Source organism: Ailuropoda melanoleuca, chromosome 1 (genome assembly GCF_002007445.2).
Source record: "Ailuropoda melanoleuca isolate Jingjing chromosome 1, ASM200744v2, whole genome shotgun sequence".
NCBI classification, from domain to species: domain Eukaryota; kingdom Metazoa; phylum Chordata; class Mammalia; order Carnivora; family Ursidae; genus Ailuropoda; species Ailuropoda melanoleuca.
Window position 1 is genome coordinate 9,799,852 of NC_048218.1, and position 18,661 is coordinate 9,818,512.

At 48.8% G+C, this 18,661-nt stretch overlaps 1 protein-coding gene across 4 annotated transcripts in view; it reads left to right on the plus strand.

Moving 5' to 3' along the window:
* Positions 1-18,661, plus strand: part of RUNX1 (RUNX family transcription factor 1) — a 256,792-nt gene that overhangs the window by 230,035 nt on the left and 8,096 nt on the right. For all 4 annotated transcript variants that reach the window (XM_034655825.1, XM_034655847.1, XM_034655831.1 and 1 more), the window contains one exon: positions 16,530-16,691. In XM_034655825.1, the coding sequence (XP_034511716.1) occupies positions 16,530-16,691 (162 nt within the window). The remainder of the gene's footprint in view (positions 1-16,529; positions 16,692-18,661) is intronic.

The window sequence follows — 18,661 nt, forward strand, 5'->3', positions numbered from 1 at the left end:
GCTAAGACCGTGGCCTTCTGGGAGGCGGGAGGCAGCACTGCAAAGCCTCCTCTTTGCGGCCACTCTGTCTGAATTCGTGGCCTGGGGAGGATGGTGGCTGAGGAAGCAGATGTGGCCCCCTCAAGCCATCTGATGGCCAAGGAGAACCGGATACAGAAACCAAAACTCTGCTCCTACTGAGATCACTTTAACCACGGGCCTCTTAGCTCCTTCTGTAGCCCTGCCTTGGGCTCTCTCTGGCCGTGAGGTTTCCATCCCTCCCCTGAGCCATCCTTGAAGAGGACGAGGGGTTGGGGTGGGGGGAGGCTGGAGCCCTGAGCTCTCTGTGAGCTGCTGCCTTACCTGCCTCCTCTTCTGACCTCTAAGCACCCACCCCCACCCCCATCCTGCCACTCTTCAGGGCACTTTCCTGCCCGTCTCCTTGAGGACATCTTTTTCCCCTCCAATGATCGAGCTGGTCCATCTTCTTTCCTCCTGAGCCCATCGTTGTGGCCTGGGACTCCACCATCTCCCCATGCCTTGCCCCCATCATTACCCGATGGGGTGCACATTGCTGATGCCCTGATTGTCATGGGCTCCTGGGAACGAGGACCCAAGCTTTCCCTCTGTGCTTTGAGATCATCCAAATCTCAAAACCGACTGATAAAATGCTTTCCAAGCATCCCCGAGCCCTGAGCACCTGCACCCTCTCCTCCCCATCTCCAGACATGGTTCCGAGAGCGACAGGCTCGCCTTGAAGGCTCAGGCAGGCAGGAACTGTCTCTCCTACTTCTCCAGACCCCCACGACCCTAGCTCAGATCTCCAGGGTAAGGGGTGAGTGGGAGTCACTGAGGAAGATTTTCCCTGCTCTCGGGACAGCAGGTCAAAACTGGTGATTGACACGTTTTCATCTCAATTCCAAAATTTTCTGCCCCGAATGATTTCCTTCCTCCCACAGCACCAATTCTAGGGCAGAGCCTTGCTTCTTAGTTCTGTGACTGACTCTTCTTTCTCCTCCCAGAGCCCAGCTGGGAGCCTGGGGGAGGGGGCCTCGGTGGTCCCACCCAGGTGACAACATCCCCGCCCCTTTCCCTTCACTTCTGTGACAAGGAAGAAGATGGGAAGTGTTGTGCTTCTTGACCTTCTGACCCCATTACCTTCTACAGCCTTCCGTTTTCTCATGCTAGTGAGCTACCCTTTTCTTTACTGCCCCCCCACCCCCCAGGCCAGACTCTCTTGTGTCACTGTCTTTCCTTACCACCTGCCTTGCTCCTCGGAGAGCTCACCTGAGGCTGTCTTCCAAATCCCTGAACCTGGTTTTACACATTTAATTAGCTATTTGGACCCCAAAGTAAGAACTTCATCCCCCCACCTGCGCTCTGCCCCCCTTCCCCTGTTCAGGTGTGTCCCGGTGTCCCCTCCTTCCCTAAAAGCATTCTTCCTGGTTCCGGCACTTCTCAAATCCATCCTTCCATCCATCCGCTCTTGACCTTGGTGGGCCCTGACCACCTGTGAAACCAAGCCTCTTTCTCCCAGTGGACCCGCTGCCCGGCTTTGGGGCCTCAGGCCCCCCAGCCCTGAAACATTTCACCGCCACCACAGCGATGGCTTCTCTCTGTGCCTAAGACAGACGATAAAGGCCAAGTTACCCCCTTCCCATCTCAAGTTGTGGTGTCACTTTATCGTTCTCAGCTGGTGGATGAGGGACCATTCCAACCCACCCGTGCCGGCCCACCCCACCCCCGGCTGAAAAAATAACAGAACGTGCGCCATGTGGGGGGTGGAGGGAGGCCATTTGTCACCCTCTTTGTCAACCCTCCCTTTCGCTTTCTTTGCCTCCTCTTCCCTCAGTTCCTCCGAAGCCTCTTTTGTTCCAGGCAAGGGGAAAGTACTTCGGACGTGTTGTTGAGACTGGTTTGCTGGGTTTTTTTCAAACACGGGAAGTTCCTGTTTATTGGAAAGGGTGTTCGTTTCCAAAGACATTACGGAGCCAAACAGCTATAGGATGATTTCTCGCTGCCTTTTTTTCGGGGTGGCACACAATACGAAAATAATAATAATAATAAACCAATGAGAGCGAGAGAGTCAGTGAACACAAAAGGAGATGTTAGAATAGGTTTTTGTTGGTACTTGCATTTTCTTGCTGAAAAACAGCAAAGACCCTGAGGTACAGAGGTGTGGACAGAAGCCTGATGTTATCTGGCCCCTAGAAATCCTGCCTGGAGTCCAGTGGCAGGCGGGATCCAGAACTCCAAAAGACGGAGGCAACTGGGCCTGCTCAGTACAAACGGTGCTTTTAGTCTTTCATAAACAGCCGGTGCCCCAGGGCTCAAATCCTTCAAAAGTTTGCCTAGGTAATTGCGTTTCATTGCTGTCTGGCATGTGCTCATCGGCTGATCTGGAAGTTCAGACAGCCAGGCCAAAGCCTGCAAGACTGGAGCAGAACGAGACCGTGAATTTAATCCCCTTGAAAGACAGACTAATACACGCGCGGCTAACTCATTATTTTAAGTGATGTGAGCAGAAAAGGGTATGGCGCTTTCCAGAAACAGGGTTGAAAATCGGCACATTGCAGCCACTTGGCGGTTGAAGGCCATTAGAAGGAAAGGCGGACCCAGGGCAACGATGGGATCCTTGCTGCCCCCTCGTTTGTGGAAGCCTGCCTCCTCCCCACAGCCACCCCAACACAGGGGGGCGGGGGGGGAGCTCAGAGGGAGATGCTGCCTGCCCTCCCTCCCTCCCTGATTTTGACTTGGGGCATTTGTGAATTTACAGCAACAGACACCAACTTTCAGTTGAGATTTGGGGGTGTTGGGGCTCAGTTTCAGGGTGGAAAGGACTTCCTGTCAGCCCCACAGAGCTCAGAATTTCAGGCCTGTACATAGGAAAAAGGATCCCTTCCCCTGTGTCCACTGGGTGCCGTGCTTGGCAATTACTTCTTTTTTTCTTTTACTTTTCTTTTTCTTTTCTTTTTTTTTTTTTTTGAAATTCAGACCAGTTTTTTTTGTTGTTATGTCAGTATATGGAAACTAGGCTGGGGGCGGGGTAGAGGCTTCAATCCTCACACCGTAAGGAAGAGCCCTCTACTAAGAGCCAGAAGGCCTGTCCTTGCTCCATCGCCAGCCCGCCATGGGGAGCAGAGACTGTCCCGTCACCTGTCCAGGCTTCGGCCTTCTCCAAGGTGGGGCTGGCTCAGGAAGTCTCCGAGGTTGCTTTCTGCACTATCATTCCATGAGACTTTGGAATGAAACCTTAGAAATGTTGACAGTGACTTACATCATTATCTAGTTACATGTGACTCATGCCCGGGAAGCTCGGGAAAGGCAAGCACCAGCCTGTCCCTTCCCAGGTGGCAAAGCTGACGGTCAGCTCGGGATTGATCTTGTTGGTCGTTCACACCTGTGTCTCACCCAGGACGTGGCGTGCCGGCCTCAAGTCTGGGTGCCAGGCCGTGAGGCTGTGAGAAAGAGTCATCCTGAATCCTGGCATGGGGACGGAGTTCTCCCCGGGCACGGCATGACAGCTGAAGCCACGCGGGCAGACCACGGCCCCCAGCGACCCTGGTTCCCATAAGGGCTCCAAAAGGTTCCCAGAACACCCCTTGTTTCCTCGACACCCCTTAGTTTCAAGTGCCTGGGCTGCGTGCCTAGCCTGGGCTGGGTCTTCCTCGGGCATCACTGACATTTGGGGCCAGATCGTTCTCTGCCATGGGAGGGGGCCATTCTGTGTGTTGTGGGGTGTCCAACAGCACCCCTGGCCTCCACCCACTAGATGCCAGGAGCAGCCCTCACCCTAGTCGTGACAACCGAAAATATCTCCAGACATTGCCCAATGTCCCCTGGAGGAGAACAGCCCCTGTGCAGAACAGTCTGGGAACGTCACAGGATCTCGTCGTCCATGCAGGCACTCCATGCTGGCAACAAAGGGGAGTCGCTCAGGCATCTCTACTTGGTAGTAAATCAGTTTTGACGCCTCACTTCTCTTCTCCGTACGTCATCTCATCCCTTTTGTCGAGCAAGAGTTTCCTAGTCCGCTATCTCGAACACTACTCGTAATTTTTTTTTTTTAATTCTTCCATGTTAGTCCAAGTCACTGAAAACCTATTGCTTCTCCGAGAAAGCCTTCCTTGACCTTGTAAATCAAAGCAGTCCTCTGGAGGGAGGTTTCCCACTGCTGGACTCAGTATCATCTTTCTCAGGGTGACCTCATCTATTAAAGTATGAAGGTTGTATTTGAAATGCCATTTACTTTCTCTAAGTCAATAAATGAAGCTGTGGATCTTTAGATCATCAGAGGTCTGCTTATTACCAAGAGTTTGTGTGTGTGTGTGTGTGTGTGTGTGTGTCATTTTTTAAATCGAGATCTGTGTTGGAGTTTAAAAGAATTCCGGCAGATTTCCATTTGCCTTTCTGAATCGGTTTGGGGTGATATTCCTCTGCGAGTGTAGATTGCCCCTAGATGAATCTGACTTTATTAGTGTATGTCCTTTGTTCAGAGCACCAGGGATGAGCTTGTGAAAGCGTGCGCGGCTCTTATCTTCAAAGCTCTCCTTTATGCTGCGGAAGTACCTCTCGGCGCCCTGTGTTACTAATCTATGGCAGTTCCAGTTAGTTCACATCAAGGTCAATCCTTTGGGGGTGCAGACGGTTGCAGACTTAAGGGAACGAGTGCCTCTTGTGCGGAGCTCGCGCAAAGGTGGGGGAGAAGGCGGCCGCGGAGACATCAGACAAAAGACGGGGTCGCCCCCCCACCCAGGAGAAGTGGATAGCGACTCCCTCCCCCCGCCCCCGAGCTCACAAGCCAAAGAAACCCAGTTATTCTAAAGAACCCAAAACTAGCATGGACACCTGCCACCATGCGAGGAGGCCGTCTGGGCTCTTCTTGACCATCTTGCTCCGATGGCAAGTGTCCTAGAGCTTTTGCGGTTGTGGAAACATAAAGAGAAGCATAAGAGAGCCATTTCTTGGGGACTGTTGACGAATGGAGAAGCCTTGAGCTTAAGAAGTATAGTGAACACGACTCCTCCAAACACTGTGGAAAAGAAGCCGGAGCTGGTGGGTCGGGAGCGTGCTGAGTCTTAGGAATGAAGAGGATGCTGAGCTCACGGTGGCCTATCCTGCTGCGTCTCCGAGGCCCCCGACGGAAGACAGGAAATCCGTGACTCACACAGGTCTCCTGTCTCCAGTGCAGGCACGTGAGGACCCTCTTACCTGAAGAGAATACGCGTCCTTGGCCTGCCATCATTCCCATGGGAGAACGAAAGGGTCCACGGCCAACTGGAATGGCAGTGCCCTCCGAGAGGGAGAAGTTCATTGTTAGGTCCATTCAGAGACTTGCCGGTCGCTGTATGGAAGCTCAGAGCCTTGGAGGGGAAGGGACGGCGGATTCCCAGCGTGCTTGCTGCTCCCTGCAGGTGCACCGTGAGTCTTCGTGCCTGGGGACAAAGGCAGGAGGCTCGGATGCTTGGAGGCTCCCGGAGGTGCAGAGGGGGCGGTCGCCCCGGGCACTGGCCTCCTGGCTCCTGCTGCCGCCTTGATGTGTGGGAAAGGAAAACAAGGAGCGGGTGCAGGTAGGGGAAGAAAGTCACGGCGGGACAGCACGGCCAGCAGTGAGCATGAGCAAGACCGGAGCAGGCTGAAGCAGACACCGAGCCAGTGGTTCATGGAAGGCAGCCAGGCGCTTCAGCTTGGGAAACTCACCCTACTCCCCTTCCAGCGGGGAGCGCGGGAATGGAAGCTCTTCGAGAAAGAGCAGCCGCCACCCAACGTGAGGCCCCGTCGGAAGGTCCAGAACAACGATGCATCCTCAGTTGGCAAAACTCAGCATTTGGATTTCTGGATTTCGGTGCTCTGGCCAGCAGGGCGCGATGCGGCAGAGAGGCTGCGGTGCTCCCCCTGAACGAGGCTGGTGCTCAGCGGGACGAAGGGCTTCCGTCTCCTCTTAGTCACCTGCTGCGTGCAGCCTGCTGGAACCTCTCATGTGCTCATCGAGAGACCGCCTTTTCCCTGGGGAAGGGCTCGGGGGCATGTTAGCACCTCACAGATGGGGGGGAAACTGAGTCTCCAAGGAATGACGTCACTTGCCCCCAACACTCCTCGAGTGAAGGGCGAGTCAGGGGCTCAGCCCTAATCTGTCCAACTCCCAAAGGCTCTTGCTAGGGCCCTTGTGATTCTCTGAGGGACAGCCCCAGGCCATGGTTCCCAAGTCCTGAAAATGTTTGGGTTAACACAAACCGAAGGCTAGCTAAGCATCCTTGCGGACACCCTGCCAGCGCTCTCGATGTCGTATTGTGTTGCGTTCTTGCTTCCCCCTTCGTAGGACTCCAGATTTTATTAGAATGCCCTGCTTCAGAGTTTGCTGCTTAAAACCAAAGGGTGTGACCAAAAAATCCAGAAAGGATGCATTCAGGCCCAGGACACATGGGAGCGGAGGTCACAGAGGCTGCTGGAAGGGCTTCAGCCACTCTAACATCTGCCAAACAGTTAACTTTCTATAAACCTACAGAAGTGCTTAAGTAGAATCCAGGGTTTCAGCTGGGAAAGCCATGACGGGGCTGGTGGGGAGCGTGGCCTCCCTCTATCTCCGCCCCCCGCCACCTCTGTGTCTCCCACGAGAGAGCTGTCGGTGGCCAGGTCTTGGCCGGAGGGAGGCACGCTGACACAGAGGGCTGAGGGCTGCAGAGCTGGGTGCAGTGGCCTCAGGGGAAGCCAGGGCCAGGCCGCAAAATGACGGGGCGCATAGCTGTCGCGTGCCAGATCTCTTTCCGAGCTGGGCTCCAGAGCGTCTCCTCCAATCCTGACAGCTCATGGGGCCAGGGTCAGTCGTCCTGCGGCCCTTGAGGCCCCAAAGCTAGCATCACGCCTTTTTTTCTTGCCTGCTGCCCCCTAAGGCATTACAAGGACCCTAGCAAAGCTTGGCCACGTTCCTTAACAGGAACTGCCTAAGGGATGGCTCTTCCTGAATCTGCTTAGTAGAGAGGTCGCTGGTGTCTCTCTGGGAAGCCCTGTGGGCTCCCCCACATCAGCACAGGGCCTTCCATCGACAGTCTGGACCGTGGTTTGGCTCTGACGGTCTCCCACTCTGCGCCACAGGCCAACGATGCTCCAACCTGCTCGACCCTCTTTAGAGCACATGCTGCCCCCATGGAATGTTCCTTCAGAAGATTCCGTTTCTTTAGCTGTGGGCAATCTCAGGCGATGCTGTGCCTCTCCCGCTTGTAGCTTCCCCCTTCGAGGTGTCTGTCATTTGCTTCCTGCGAGTCAGGGTCCTCATTCTAGGTCAAGGGCATGATCCCAAGCGAGAGGCTGCCAGAGATTTCCCCGCTGTTGACACAGTATTTCTGGCTTGTCCCTTTCCAGGAGCTGCAAAGAGGGCAAAGCGGCTAGAGAATGAGGGGAGGGGAACTGAAAGCCATCTTTACCGTCCGTGTTTTGAGATTTTCGTGGGAGGAGAATGGAAGAAGGGAAGGAGATTAACAGGGCAGTCGTGGAATCATTAGAACATGGCCAGTGGGCTGGCCTTCCAGGAATTCATCCAACCACCTGCAGAATCAGTGTGGGCCTGGAAAGCGCGTTGGAGGGCAGAGGCGCAGAACGTGAGAGTGCGGAAAATCTTTACGGGAAGGGCGTCTGCGATGGCTGTCTGTTTAAAAAGTCCACGGCAGTAATCTGTCTGCAAGGGAGGACAAGGGAAGACCAGAAGGTGCCTTCTGTTCCCTCAAAACCGTGGTTCCTCCACCCCATGGGAACTGAAGCCTTCTCTCCCTCTGCCCCAGGGACACGGTGCCAGCGGAGAACAGGAGGCATTTGTCCACACACCCATCTTTTCTAGAAGCCAGTGACTTACCCCCCGGCCCTTAGTCAGAGACAACTGTGCCTGAGTCCAGAGCCTTTTTCCAGACGTGCCTCAGACTGATGGGGCTGAGGGGAGAGGCCTCATGGCAAAAGTTGAACTGTTTCCCCTGGGAAGTGTCTGGTAACTCTAATGAGGACCAGCACTTTGCATTTATAGAGCGCCTTTCATCTGTGCTCTCAAAGCGGCTCCACAAACATTAATTAACTCTCACACCTGTGAGGCAGGTGAGGCTGGTTGCCCCCATTTTTGGAGATGAGGAAACAGGTTTGAAAGGAAAAGGGCTGTGGTGAGCCACCAGGGCTGGGGGCGGCTCTGGCGAAAGGAACTGGCTTTTTGGATTCCCAGCGCCCCGACCCGATGGCCCTGAGTGCAGAGCCAGGGGGCCTCCCCGGGGCCAGGCTCCGAATATGGGTCCCAGAGGCTTTTCATGGGGGACTCGTGGCCACACGGCTCCCCCCTTCCCTCCTGCAGGTAGCCTGCCACCTCCCAGGCCCTGCGACCTGGACGGGACCCCTCAAAACCCTGAAGGCCTTTAAAACGCAGCATCCCCGGGCAGGTCTCTGCCTGGGCTTGGTGCTGGATGCTTCCCTTCCGAGTAATTGCTGGAACAATGAACACATCTTAGCTGTACATGACTAACCAAGATGTCTGTAGCCGGCAGAGACAACGGTTGGCAAATACCAGAGCTGTTTCACAACCTCGCTTTTTCCAGGATCCAAAGCTGGTAGGAGCTGACTCACATTATCATGGGGTTTCACTGATAGCAACAGTGTGCGAATCCCGTGTCGGCTACCTGGGCACACCTCTAGGTGACTGCCAGCCCTCCTTGCCGTGCCCTGCTGCGTTGTGACTCCCTGCTGCGGTGGCCGGAGGAAAGGGCTCTGGAGGACAGTGGGACTTCCAGGGAAATGCCTCTTTCAGAGAAGAGGATGACCCAGCGCTTGCGGCCACAGCAGCCTGGGGTTCTGAAGGCAGCAGGAGAGCCCCGGGGGGCAGTCTTGTCTTTACCTGCGAGCCCAGATCTTCCCTCCCAAGGGTCCCAGACAGGGAGATGCAAGCCACCACCGGGGCCCGCCCTGACACATCACCCTGGAAACTGACTCACATCTCTGAGCCCTGAGTCATATCCTGTTGTGCGTTTGGAGGCATCCAAGAGGGCATTACACCAGCTACCCAGGACCGAGGTGAATCTGAAGGGCACCCTGGGAACTACCCTGCCGTCTTCCAAACAGAAAGAGGGAAAAAAATCCTCTGGGGAAAAACACCAGGACGGCCCTGAGGGTTTCTATGTTCACCAAGCAGGTTTGGCTCTTAAAAATAGACGCCGGGGCCCCATGACATACATAACTGTCTGGTCTCTGTTTTTAAACGGCTCTGAAAGGTTACCAAAAGGTCACGTGTTTTAAAGATATCAGCTGAAGAGCCAAAGAAAGGGCCTTCTAACTAGAATAGCCACGCCACAGAGCTGCCAACCTCCTCCTGGCCCCGGGGTGGAGAGAAGATGGTGGTGCTGTTGGGAATCCAGGTTTTGAGGGTGGGCGTTCAAGACCCCAGAGAGGTAGGTGGCCGAGTAGAACCAAGAGGGGTCTCTGGCCATGCTGTTTTGTGTGGCCTGGTGGGAACCTGGGGCCAAAGTAGGATACTTTAAACTTTTCAGAGAGCAACTTTTGGTTTTGTTGATTTTCTTCGTCACTTTCTATTTCATTGATTTCTACTCTCATTTTTATTATGTCTTTTCTTCTGCTTGCTTTTGGTTAATTTTGCTGTTTTTCCTCTACTTTCCTATGCTAGAAGCTTAGATTATTGATTCTGGATCATTCTTCTTTTCTAATATATGCATTCGATGCTATAAATATCCCTGTAAGCACTGCTTTCCCTACGTTCCACAAATTGTGGTAAGTTGGATTTTCATTTAGTTCAAAATGTTTTTTAATTTCTCTTGAGACTTCTTATTGGACCCGTGGGTTACTTGGAGGTGTGTTGTTGAAGCTCCAAATATTTGTTCTAGCTAACTTTCTGGTGCTGGTGGGGTTTTTTTAGTTTGTTTTTAGTTTTTTGTTTTTAGTTTTAAATTCATATGGCCTGTGAATATACTTTGTATGATTTCTAATCTTTTAAATTTGTTAAGGTGTGTTTTATGGCCCCAAATGTGGTCTGTCTGAGAGAATGTTCCCTGTGAGCTTGAGAAGAAAGTATATTCTGCTGTTGTTAAATGGAATCTTCTATAAATGTTAATGACATCAAGTTTGTTGAGAGTACTGCTCAGGTCAAAATGCCCTAATTTTCTGCCCATTCGATGCATCAATTACTGGAAGAAGGGTGTTGAAGCCTTCAACTAAATGTATTTTTCTATTTCTTCTTGTAGTTCTAAATCAGTTTTTGCCTCATGTTTTTTGGCACTGTTGTTAGGTGCATACATGTTAAGTATTGTTACATCTTAGAGAACTGACTTTCATCATCAAGTAATTCCTGTCTTTATCCCTGAAATTTTTCCTTCTTCTGAAGTCCGTTTTGTATTAAATTAATATAGCTACTCTTTTGGTTAGTGTTAGCATGGTCTTACCACATCTCTTTACTTTTACCCTGAGTCGTTATATTTCAAGTAGGTTCCTTGTAGACAACATATAGTTGGGCCTTGTTATTAATTCACTCTGACAATCCCTGTCTTTTAATTGGTGCATTTAGAACATTCATACTTAAAGTGATTATTGATATGGTTGAATTCATATCTATCATGTTTGTAACTGTTTTCTATTTGCTTACTTGTTCTTTTTTCTCCTCTTTTTCTGCCTTCTCTGGTTTTAATGGAGCATTTTATATGATTCTGTTTTATCTCCTCTCTTAGCCTATCAATTATACCTTTATAAAAAATGTTTTCAGTGTTTACCCTAGAGTTTGCAAAATACATGTATAGTGAATCTAAGTCACCGTTAAATAACACTACACCACTCTTTCCTTCCCATTCTGTCATTCCTGCTATTCATCTCATTTACCCATATGCCGTGATCACCCAATACATTATTCCCTCTATTATCATTTTAAACAGTTATCTTTTGGATCAACTAAGAATAGGAAAAATAAGACTTGATTTTACTTTCATTTATTCTTTCTCTGAAACTTCCTTTCTTTGTGTCAATTCAATTTTCTGACCTATATTTTCCCTTTCCTTGAAGAATTCCTTTTAACATTTCTTGCATGACAGCTCTGCTGGGTAAATTATATCAGATTTTGTTTGTCAGATAATATTTTTCTTTCTCCTTCATTGTTGAGGTATAATTTTGTAGAATATAGAATTCTAGGCTGGTGGGGTTTTTTTTCTTTAAACACTTGAAATGTTTACTACACTTTTTGCTTGTATGGTTTTTGAGGAGAAGTTGGAAGTAATTCTTATCCTTATTGCCCTCTAGGTAAGGTGTTTCTGTAGATTATTTGGTATTTATCTTCTTTGGTGTTCTCTGAGCTTCTTGGATCTGTGGTTTGGTGTCCATCACTAATTTTGAAAAATTATTGGCCATTAATACTTCAGATATTTCTTCTACTCTGTTTTCTTTTCTTTTTCCTTCTGATATTTCCACTGTGCATATGTTACACCTTTTGAAATTGTCCCAGAGTTCATGGATGTTCTGTTTGGGGTTTTTCTGTTTGATTGCTTTGTTTTTTTCTTTCTTTTTTCTCTTCACCTTTTAGTTTGGGAAGTTTCTATTAACATATTTTAAAGTTCATTGACTCTTTCCTCAGCCATATCCCATCTATTGAGAAGCCCACCAAAGGCATTTCTCATCTCTGTTATAGTGTTTTTCATTTCTAGAATTTCCTCTTGTATCTGAGAGTTTCCATCTCCCTCCTTACATCACCCATCTGTTCCTGCATGCTGTCTTCTTTTTCCATTAGAGCCCTTAACACTTTAATCACAATTAAATTCCCTGTGTGGTAACTCCAAAATCTATGTCATATCTAAGTCTGGTTCTGCTGTTTGTTGCATCTCTTCACACTGCTTTTCTTACCTTTTGGCATGCCTTGTTATTTCTGATTTGAAAGCTAGACATGAGGGGCACCTGAGTGGCTCAGTTGGTTAAGCATCCAGCTCTTCATTTTGGCTCAGGTGATGATCTCAGGGTCCTGGAATCAAGCCCCACATCAGGCTCTGCTGAGCATTGAGCCTGCTTGCTTTCCCTCCCTCTCCCTCTACCCCTCTCCCTGCTCGTACACTCTCTCTCTGTGTGTCCCTCTCTCTCTCTATCTCTAAAATAAATAAGTTTGTTGGGTTTGTGGGGCTTTTTGGTTTGTTTGTTTTTTAAAGAAAGCTGGACATGATGTTATCACGTGATGGGAAGTCACGTACACAGGCCTTCGGTGTGAGATGTTATGCTCATCCAGCTAGGAGTTGGGCTGTACTTCATGTTTACTGTAGCTGTAGGTGCCAGAGGCTTCAAATTCCTCTAATGTCCTTGTTTTTGTCTCCCTTGTTGTCTTTGGACTTCCCTAAAAACTCTTTCCTAAATAGTCTCTTTCAGCCGTAACCCACTGTTACTAAACTGGATCCCATGGAAACCTGGAGGAGTTCCTGATGCCAATCTCATGAAAGTGGCCCCACCCCAATCACCACACACACACACACACACACACACAAGACTGCAGCCCCCTAGAAGTTTCTTATGCTCCCAGGAGTCTATACTCAGTCTCCAACAATTTATCAAAATTACCAGTTAAGCGTTCCAACGAGTTTATGGCTCCAGCAGCTTCTGATCCTGGTACGCAGACCTCAGTGTGATTTTCTATAGTCACCAGCCTCTCAAGATTTCAGGGTGGCAGTTTGCTCTACAGTCTCAATTCTCTAACATATCCAAGAAGAGTCATGGATTATCAGTCTGTTCAGCTCTTTTCTTGTAGAGAGGGGAGTGGTGACCCCCAAGCTCTTTACATTTCAGAGCTACAGGTGGAAGCAGCAGAACATCTTGCCTTCAGTTATTGGATAGGGTCATTTTTCACTCGGGAGATTTTTTGATATTGCTGCATCAAAAGGTGAAAGCACTCTACTTTCTTGTTGAGTGGTGTATGCCATGGATTCCTCTGAGTTCACCGCTAGCCTCCGCCCTACCTTTTCCCCAACTTCCCCCTTCTCTGACCTCATTTCAAATGGAAGGGAGAGGGAGCTCTGTTTTACCCATTTTTTGATGATCAGACAGCTGAAAATAACCCATCACAAAATAACCTCAGTAAAGTGGCTGCATCAAAACATTATGTACCCTGAAAAAAAAAAATTTGAAGTAGGAAAACTATGTATCAGAGAAAATAAGTGACTTGCCCAGGGCAAAGGCAGAATTCAGTGCCTTAAATCTACCTGTGATTTAAATTAGGTGCTTTCCCTAGTCTGCTGGAGGGTTATCTCTAACATGGGAACAGCTGTTTGCAACTCCGTATTAGGCAGATAATCCATCAGTCCACCTGAATACAGGTCCCCCACTAGCTGTAATTCCCTAAAGGCAAGGACTATTATCCATTCACTACTGAGACCCCAAAACAGTGACCCCAGTAAAGCAAAGGCTCATTGGCAACATGAATGAATGAGGATGTGCGTAACTTCATTGGCCTACGAACGAATGAATGAACTAATCAATGTGAATGAATAAATGAAGCGACTGTCAGCATGATGGTCAGCGCCATAGGAAGAAACCTTTCCAAGCATCATCTGCTCCCAGGGTCTTCACTGATATCGGACTAGAAGCTCCAGTGGGGCCGGGACTCCACTGGTCTTATTCATCAGGCTACTACTAGCTAAGTTAGCACATGCCTAGCATATACTAAAATTTCAGTCACCTTTTGTTCTTTTCAATGGCCTGACTTATCAGAGGCAATCCCTTCAAGAATAAGTAGCCCTACTTTCTGGAGAATGACCGACAGTGGTTCTCTTCCTCAGCCGATGGCTTCTTTTCTGGATAACTCCCATCTTCTCCCTGCCTTCTTCCTCTTCCCAGAATAGGTCTATGTAGTGTTCCAAGCACCATTCTTCGCCCCACCCTTCCACCGGATTTTTTCTTAAATCCGATTAGCATACAAGTTAAGCAGAGGAACACTGTGTAGGATGTATCTGAATTAGAATCCCGCACTGTGACTGTTGCAAGGGGCTTTGAGATCATGACCTTTCAGAGACGAGAATGAGGACGTGTAAACACGTGGTCCAGGCTCAAAGACAAGCATGGAGGCCACAACTCCTGCCTCTCAGTCCCGTGCTTGGGGTGGCCCACAGCACTGCCATTTCCACAGCTGCCTCCATGTGTTGTTCACGTGAGCCCCATCGGAGCAAGAATGGTTAACGGAACCATAAACTCGTCATACACATATCATTGGCGCTAGTTTTTTTGGTCTATTTTGTGCTTTTGGTTTCTCGTGTTTTTTGGTTGTTGTTGTTTTTTTTTTTTAAATAATACACGTAGAATTAGAAAACACCCAAAAAACCTGACATGGGAAGCTCGCCATCACCACCTTCTGGCCCACCACTGGCAATGACTCCAAAGACAGCTTGCTGCGGTCACATGAATGAAAACTGATCACCCAGGGGTCCTTTGGGTTTTTAGTGCTGTCCCTCCTCTGACGCTGGAAAGCTAAGTTGTGGTGTGAAGCAAGAATGTCGAATCTAAAACCCTGGGTTAAGAAAAAACAATCACAGAAGTTGGACTTTAATCATAAAGATCATTTTACCAAAGCATATTTTTAAAAGGCTGTGAAACATTATGCAACGTTTGCATGGTTTAATTATGAGTTTAGAAAAGCCTAGCACAACTTTTTCACTACAGTAAAACATGACAGAGCATGAATCATGGCATAATACTTTATGCTTACTGTGGTTTTAGACATGGGGTTAGGGGTGCTGGGCTGTCTACACAGCAAGGCATGAATTACTGAACCGCAATTCACACCCTGGAGGGCTTTATGACAATTATAAAACCTCTTTTGTTTGCTTCTTAAATGATTAAAATATTTGAATACTATATATTCACCTAGCAAATGTGTATATCTAGGACGTATCTGAGACTAAAATATCTGAGTCTGTAATTTAGTTTTCACTTGGAGCAAAACACTTGTAATGTGGGAATATTGAACAAGCTGCTATTTTGCTCTTTGCTTTCAATTATTGGAAACACTATCGCCTGTAAGGCTGTACAGGATCTTTGACTGTACTGGACCATTCATTTCCACTGAGTTTAGAATGGACCGGCTCTTTTATTCCTTGCCTTCAAGGAATTCTCCAAAATTCAGAATGGAATGAGGACCCTTCTTTAATATTAGATTTCAGAGATTCTAAGTTAAAATATTTGCCCAGATTTTCCAAACTTAAAAATCGAATTATTTTTAAAGAAAAGAAAAGAAAGAAATCGATCTACATGAGGGACAGGGAGAGGGGCAGGCAGGAAAAGACCCAGGGATCCAGGTGGCTCTCCAAACCCCTGATTCTGTTATCTGCTCTGCCGGCTGTGAACAGATAAACAGAAACAGCAAACTTGAACTGCTGGAAATGAAAAGCCCCTGGAGGAACTAGAACTGAATACTTCACAATGAGTAGGAAAAACTCACTTCTTTACATCCTGGTACATACACAGCCTGCACCCAGTATTTTCCTGAGGATTGTTGCTCTTTCTAGATTTACCCCCAGGTTCATGCAGCCCTGGCTATCAAGACCGCCGGGAGAAGGTGGGACACAAAGAGAAAATCAATGTTTAACCTTAAAGAAATGGAAGGCAATCTTGTGGGGGGGACCATGTCCCATTTAACTTTTCTTACACGGGTTGCCTGAGATTAGAGGTTTTGTTCATTTTTTCTTCTTCTTTTCATCTGCACTGTGATGCTTTTGAAAACTATGACTCCTATGAATGCTGGAGTCAAATTTACAAAATCCTTTTTACCTAAATCTTCTGAAGTCAGAGTTTTGTCTCTTCTCTATCCCAGTCCTCATTTAATGGCCATCTATAAAATACTTGCTCAACATTCTGCCCTTTAAATGTTGCAAATTTGAGGTCTTGAAAAGGTGCAGGACACCCGTCGGTCTGGGTTGGTAGAGCCAGCTCTCGACTGCTGGGCTTGTGAACTAGTCCTCTGGCCTCATCGCCAGCTTCCCAGCCAGACCTTCTTTTCTAAATTCCTTGGGAGAGAATTCACCTAAATAGAGGATACTTAAAAGCCCTTGGGATATTTTTGCCAAAGGTACAAAGCAAAAAAAAAAAACAAAACAAAACTATGTTCTTTTTTGCTTACTGAGTACAGACGGATAGGTGATCCCCTGAGCTTATAAAATGTTTCTGAGGAGGAGAATTGTAACTCTTAGTAAAAGCTGAAATTGTCTGGGCAGTTGACACATGCTGTAGTTCAACAAGTGAGCCTTAACACTTCCACCTGGAAAGCATATTCACCTTCCCCCATCATTATGAGCATGATTCAGTCCAACCTCTGGAAGGAACAGTTACCAGAGGAAAATCTTCAAGAATCACACATAAACTGTATTTCAGTATCTTGGGCGGGGGGTGGGGGGGTGGAAATCATCAATCAAAAGCAAATACTTGGACTTACTAAACACTGGTCAACAGGCCACAGGCATGAATAACATATTTAAACAAAGGTGACTAGCTCTTTATTAAAAGATTTTTTTTTTCTTAAATCCCACCCCACTCTACGTCTGACTGAGCTCTCTGATTCTCTGCAGACACAAGGCAGATCCAGCCATCCCCACCGTGGTCCTATGATCAGTCCTACCAGTACCTGGGATCGATAGCCTCCCCTTCCGTACACCCGGCAACACCCATCTCACCTGGACGGGCCAGTGGCATGAGCACCCTCTCTGCAGAGCTTTCCAGTCGACTCACAAGTAAGCTGCTTGAACCCACCCTTGGAAGTTGAGCTAGAGTGGAAGGTTCGAGAGACTGGAGCTGCATGAAGGGGTTGGCAGTCATTCTGAGGGGCAAAATGTGGTTTAAAGACAAGGTTGTCTAAGTCCCAGGCCCATTCACGGATTTTCCCTGACACGTAGAGACAGAGATTATGACTATGAAGGCAGAAAGGGATGGTTTGGGCATTTTGGGGTTCCTCACACTTGGCGGGAGGTAGCAGTTGGAGGATTAATAATCTACAAGGCCAAAGGAATTAGTGTCTAGAACTCAGGTGGGACTGTCCATCTGATGGTGGTGAGCTTTCACAGGTCATGTCAGCGACACTGGGGTACCGGTGGAACGGGAAGCAGTTACACCCCAAATGAGACATTTTGAACTAAGAGCTGTTCATCCCAGATTAGAGGAACAGAATGGAAAGCTCGGGTGTCGTGGTTAGCATAATTGTTGTTAATACGAGCTCATTAAATATTAGTCATTTAACCTATGAGACCTTTGGGCTTGGCACTCACCTTTGCTCGTGGGCAGGGAAATCGGAGTTAGAGAAAAATTCCTTTGTTGAAAGCAAAAGAAGAAACTCCCTGTTTGGAGCTTTGAAATTGGAGCTGGACCAAACTGTGAAAATACTTCAGAGAACTTCAGCATTATGAAGCCGGCGAACACACTTCATATGTGTGGGGAGGGGGGTGGTTGTTTTTGCTTTTCAGCTCTTGAGATCAGATTATAGTAGATTAGGGGGCAGGCGAAGGGGCAAAGGCGTCACGTCTGCCATTTTAAATGTCGCATAACGTGGTATTTTCCAGACAGTTGTGATTACTGGAGATTTCACCAAATGCTTTAGCTTCTTCTCGGAGCTTTTTAACAGCAGCACCATCGGCCTCTGGGGCCAGAGAATTCTTTGTTGCGGGGGGGCCGTCCTGTGCACTGCAGGGTAACTAGCGGCATCTCTGGCCTCTGGATGCAGCGACAGGCCCCCTCCCCCGCATCGAGACAGCCAAAAATGTCTCCAGATACTGCCGGATATCCAGAGGGCCCCCCAGCTGCCCCCCAGTTGAGAACCACTTCAAGTATTCTTAGGCAGTGTGGTAAAGTGGGAAAGCCAACTGAGCTGCCCGCTTCTTGCATTACTGCCGACATTGTCAGGGCGCCTGCAGGGCTAGGGAGCTGAGGAAGTAGCAGGAGAACGATGACGTCCGTTCAGCCTGTTGTTCAGGAGTTCTGTTCCCTCAGGACCAGTTTGATCCCAAAGGCACTTGTCAACTTCCATTGATTCTTCTCGGTGGCGCGGCGCTGCTCTCTACATCTACAACAATTACTGTTTTCCTTGGTAATGTGCCTGCTGTGGGTCCCTTGGAATTTATTACATAAGACTTTTGACTCGGTCAGCACCCAAGATCCGCACCTTATAGTTTCAAGAGCCCTCGGGTGGGGGCAGCCGCTCCAACTGACCAGTGTTCAGATGTGGGGGCGACTTTTTGTTTTTTTAAAAGGAATCGGTACCGTGCGCTCCCAAGTCCCATGCTGCTGTTACGCTTCTGAATAACCAGGACCTCAGCTACCCAGGGAGTGGGGAAGGGTGTTTTATGGCATGAGGGTGTGAAGTACACAGAAACCACGTCCCATTCCAGCACCCAAGAATGATCCTCCCCTGTCTTGGAGGGAGGGCAGGAGAGAATTCCAGATGAGCTTTCCCTAGTGGCAGAGAAAGGCATGGGAGACTGCTCTTCCACTGGGCAGATGTCCCTCTGAGAAATCAAGCCTGGAGTGCAGGCCTGGCCTGGGGGAAGGAGGGGGTTGCGACACATAAAAGAAATTGGCTGCCTGGCTGCCAGCTTTGAGAACCTGACACAGCTCTGCGCCTGCTTTTCCTTTTAATCCCGCCCCAGAGCTCTGTGTAAGGCCCCTCTCCCTGCCCCCAGCCCCACCTGGACTTCCTTCTGCAAGGGGGACT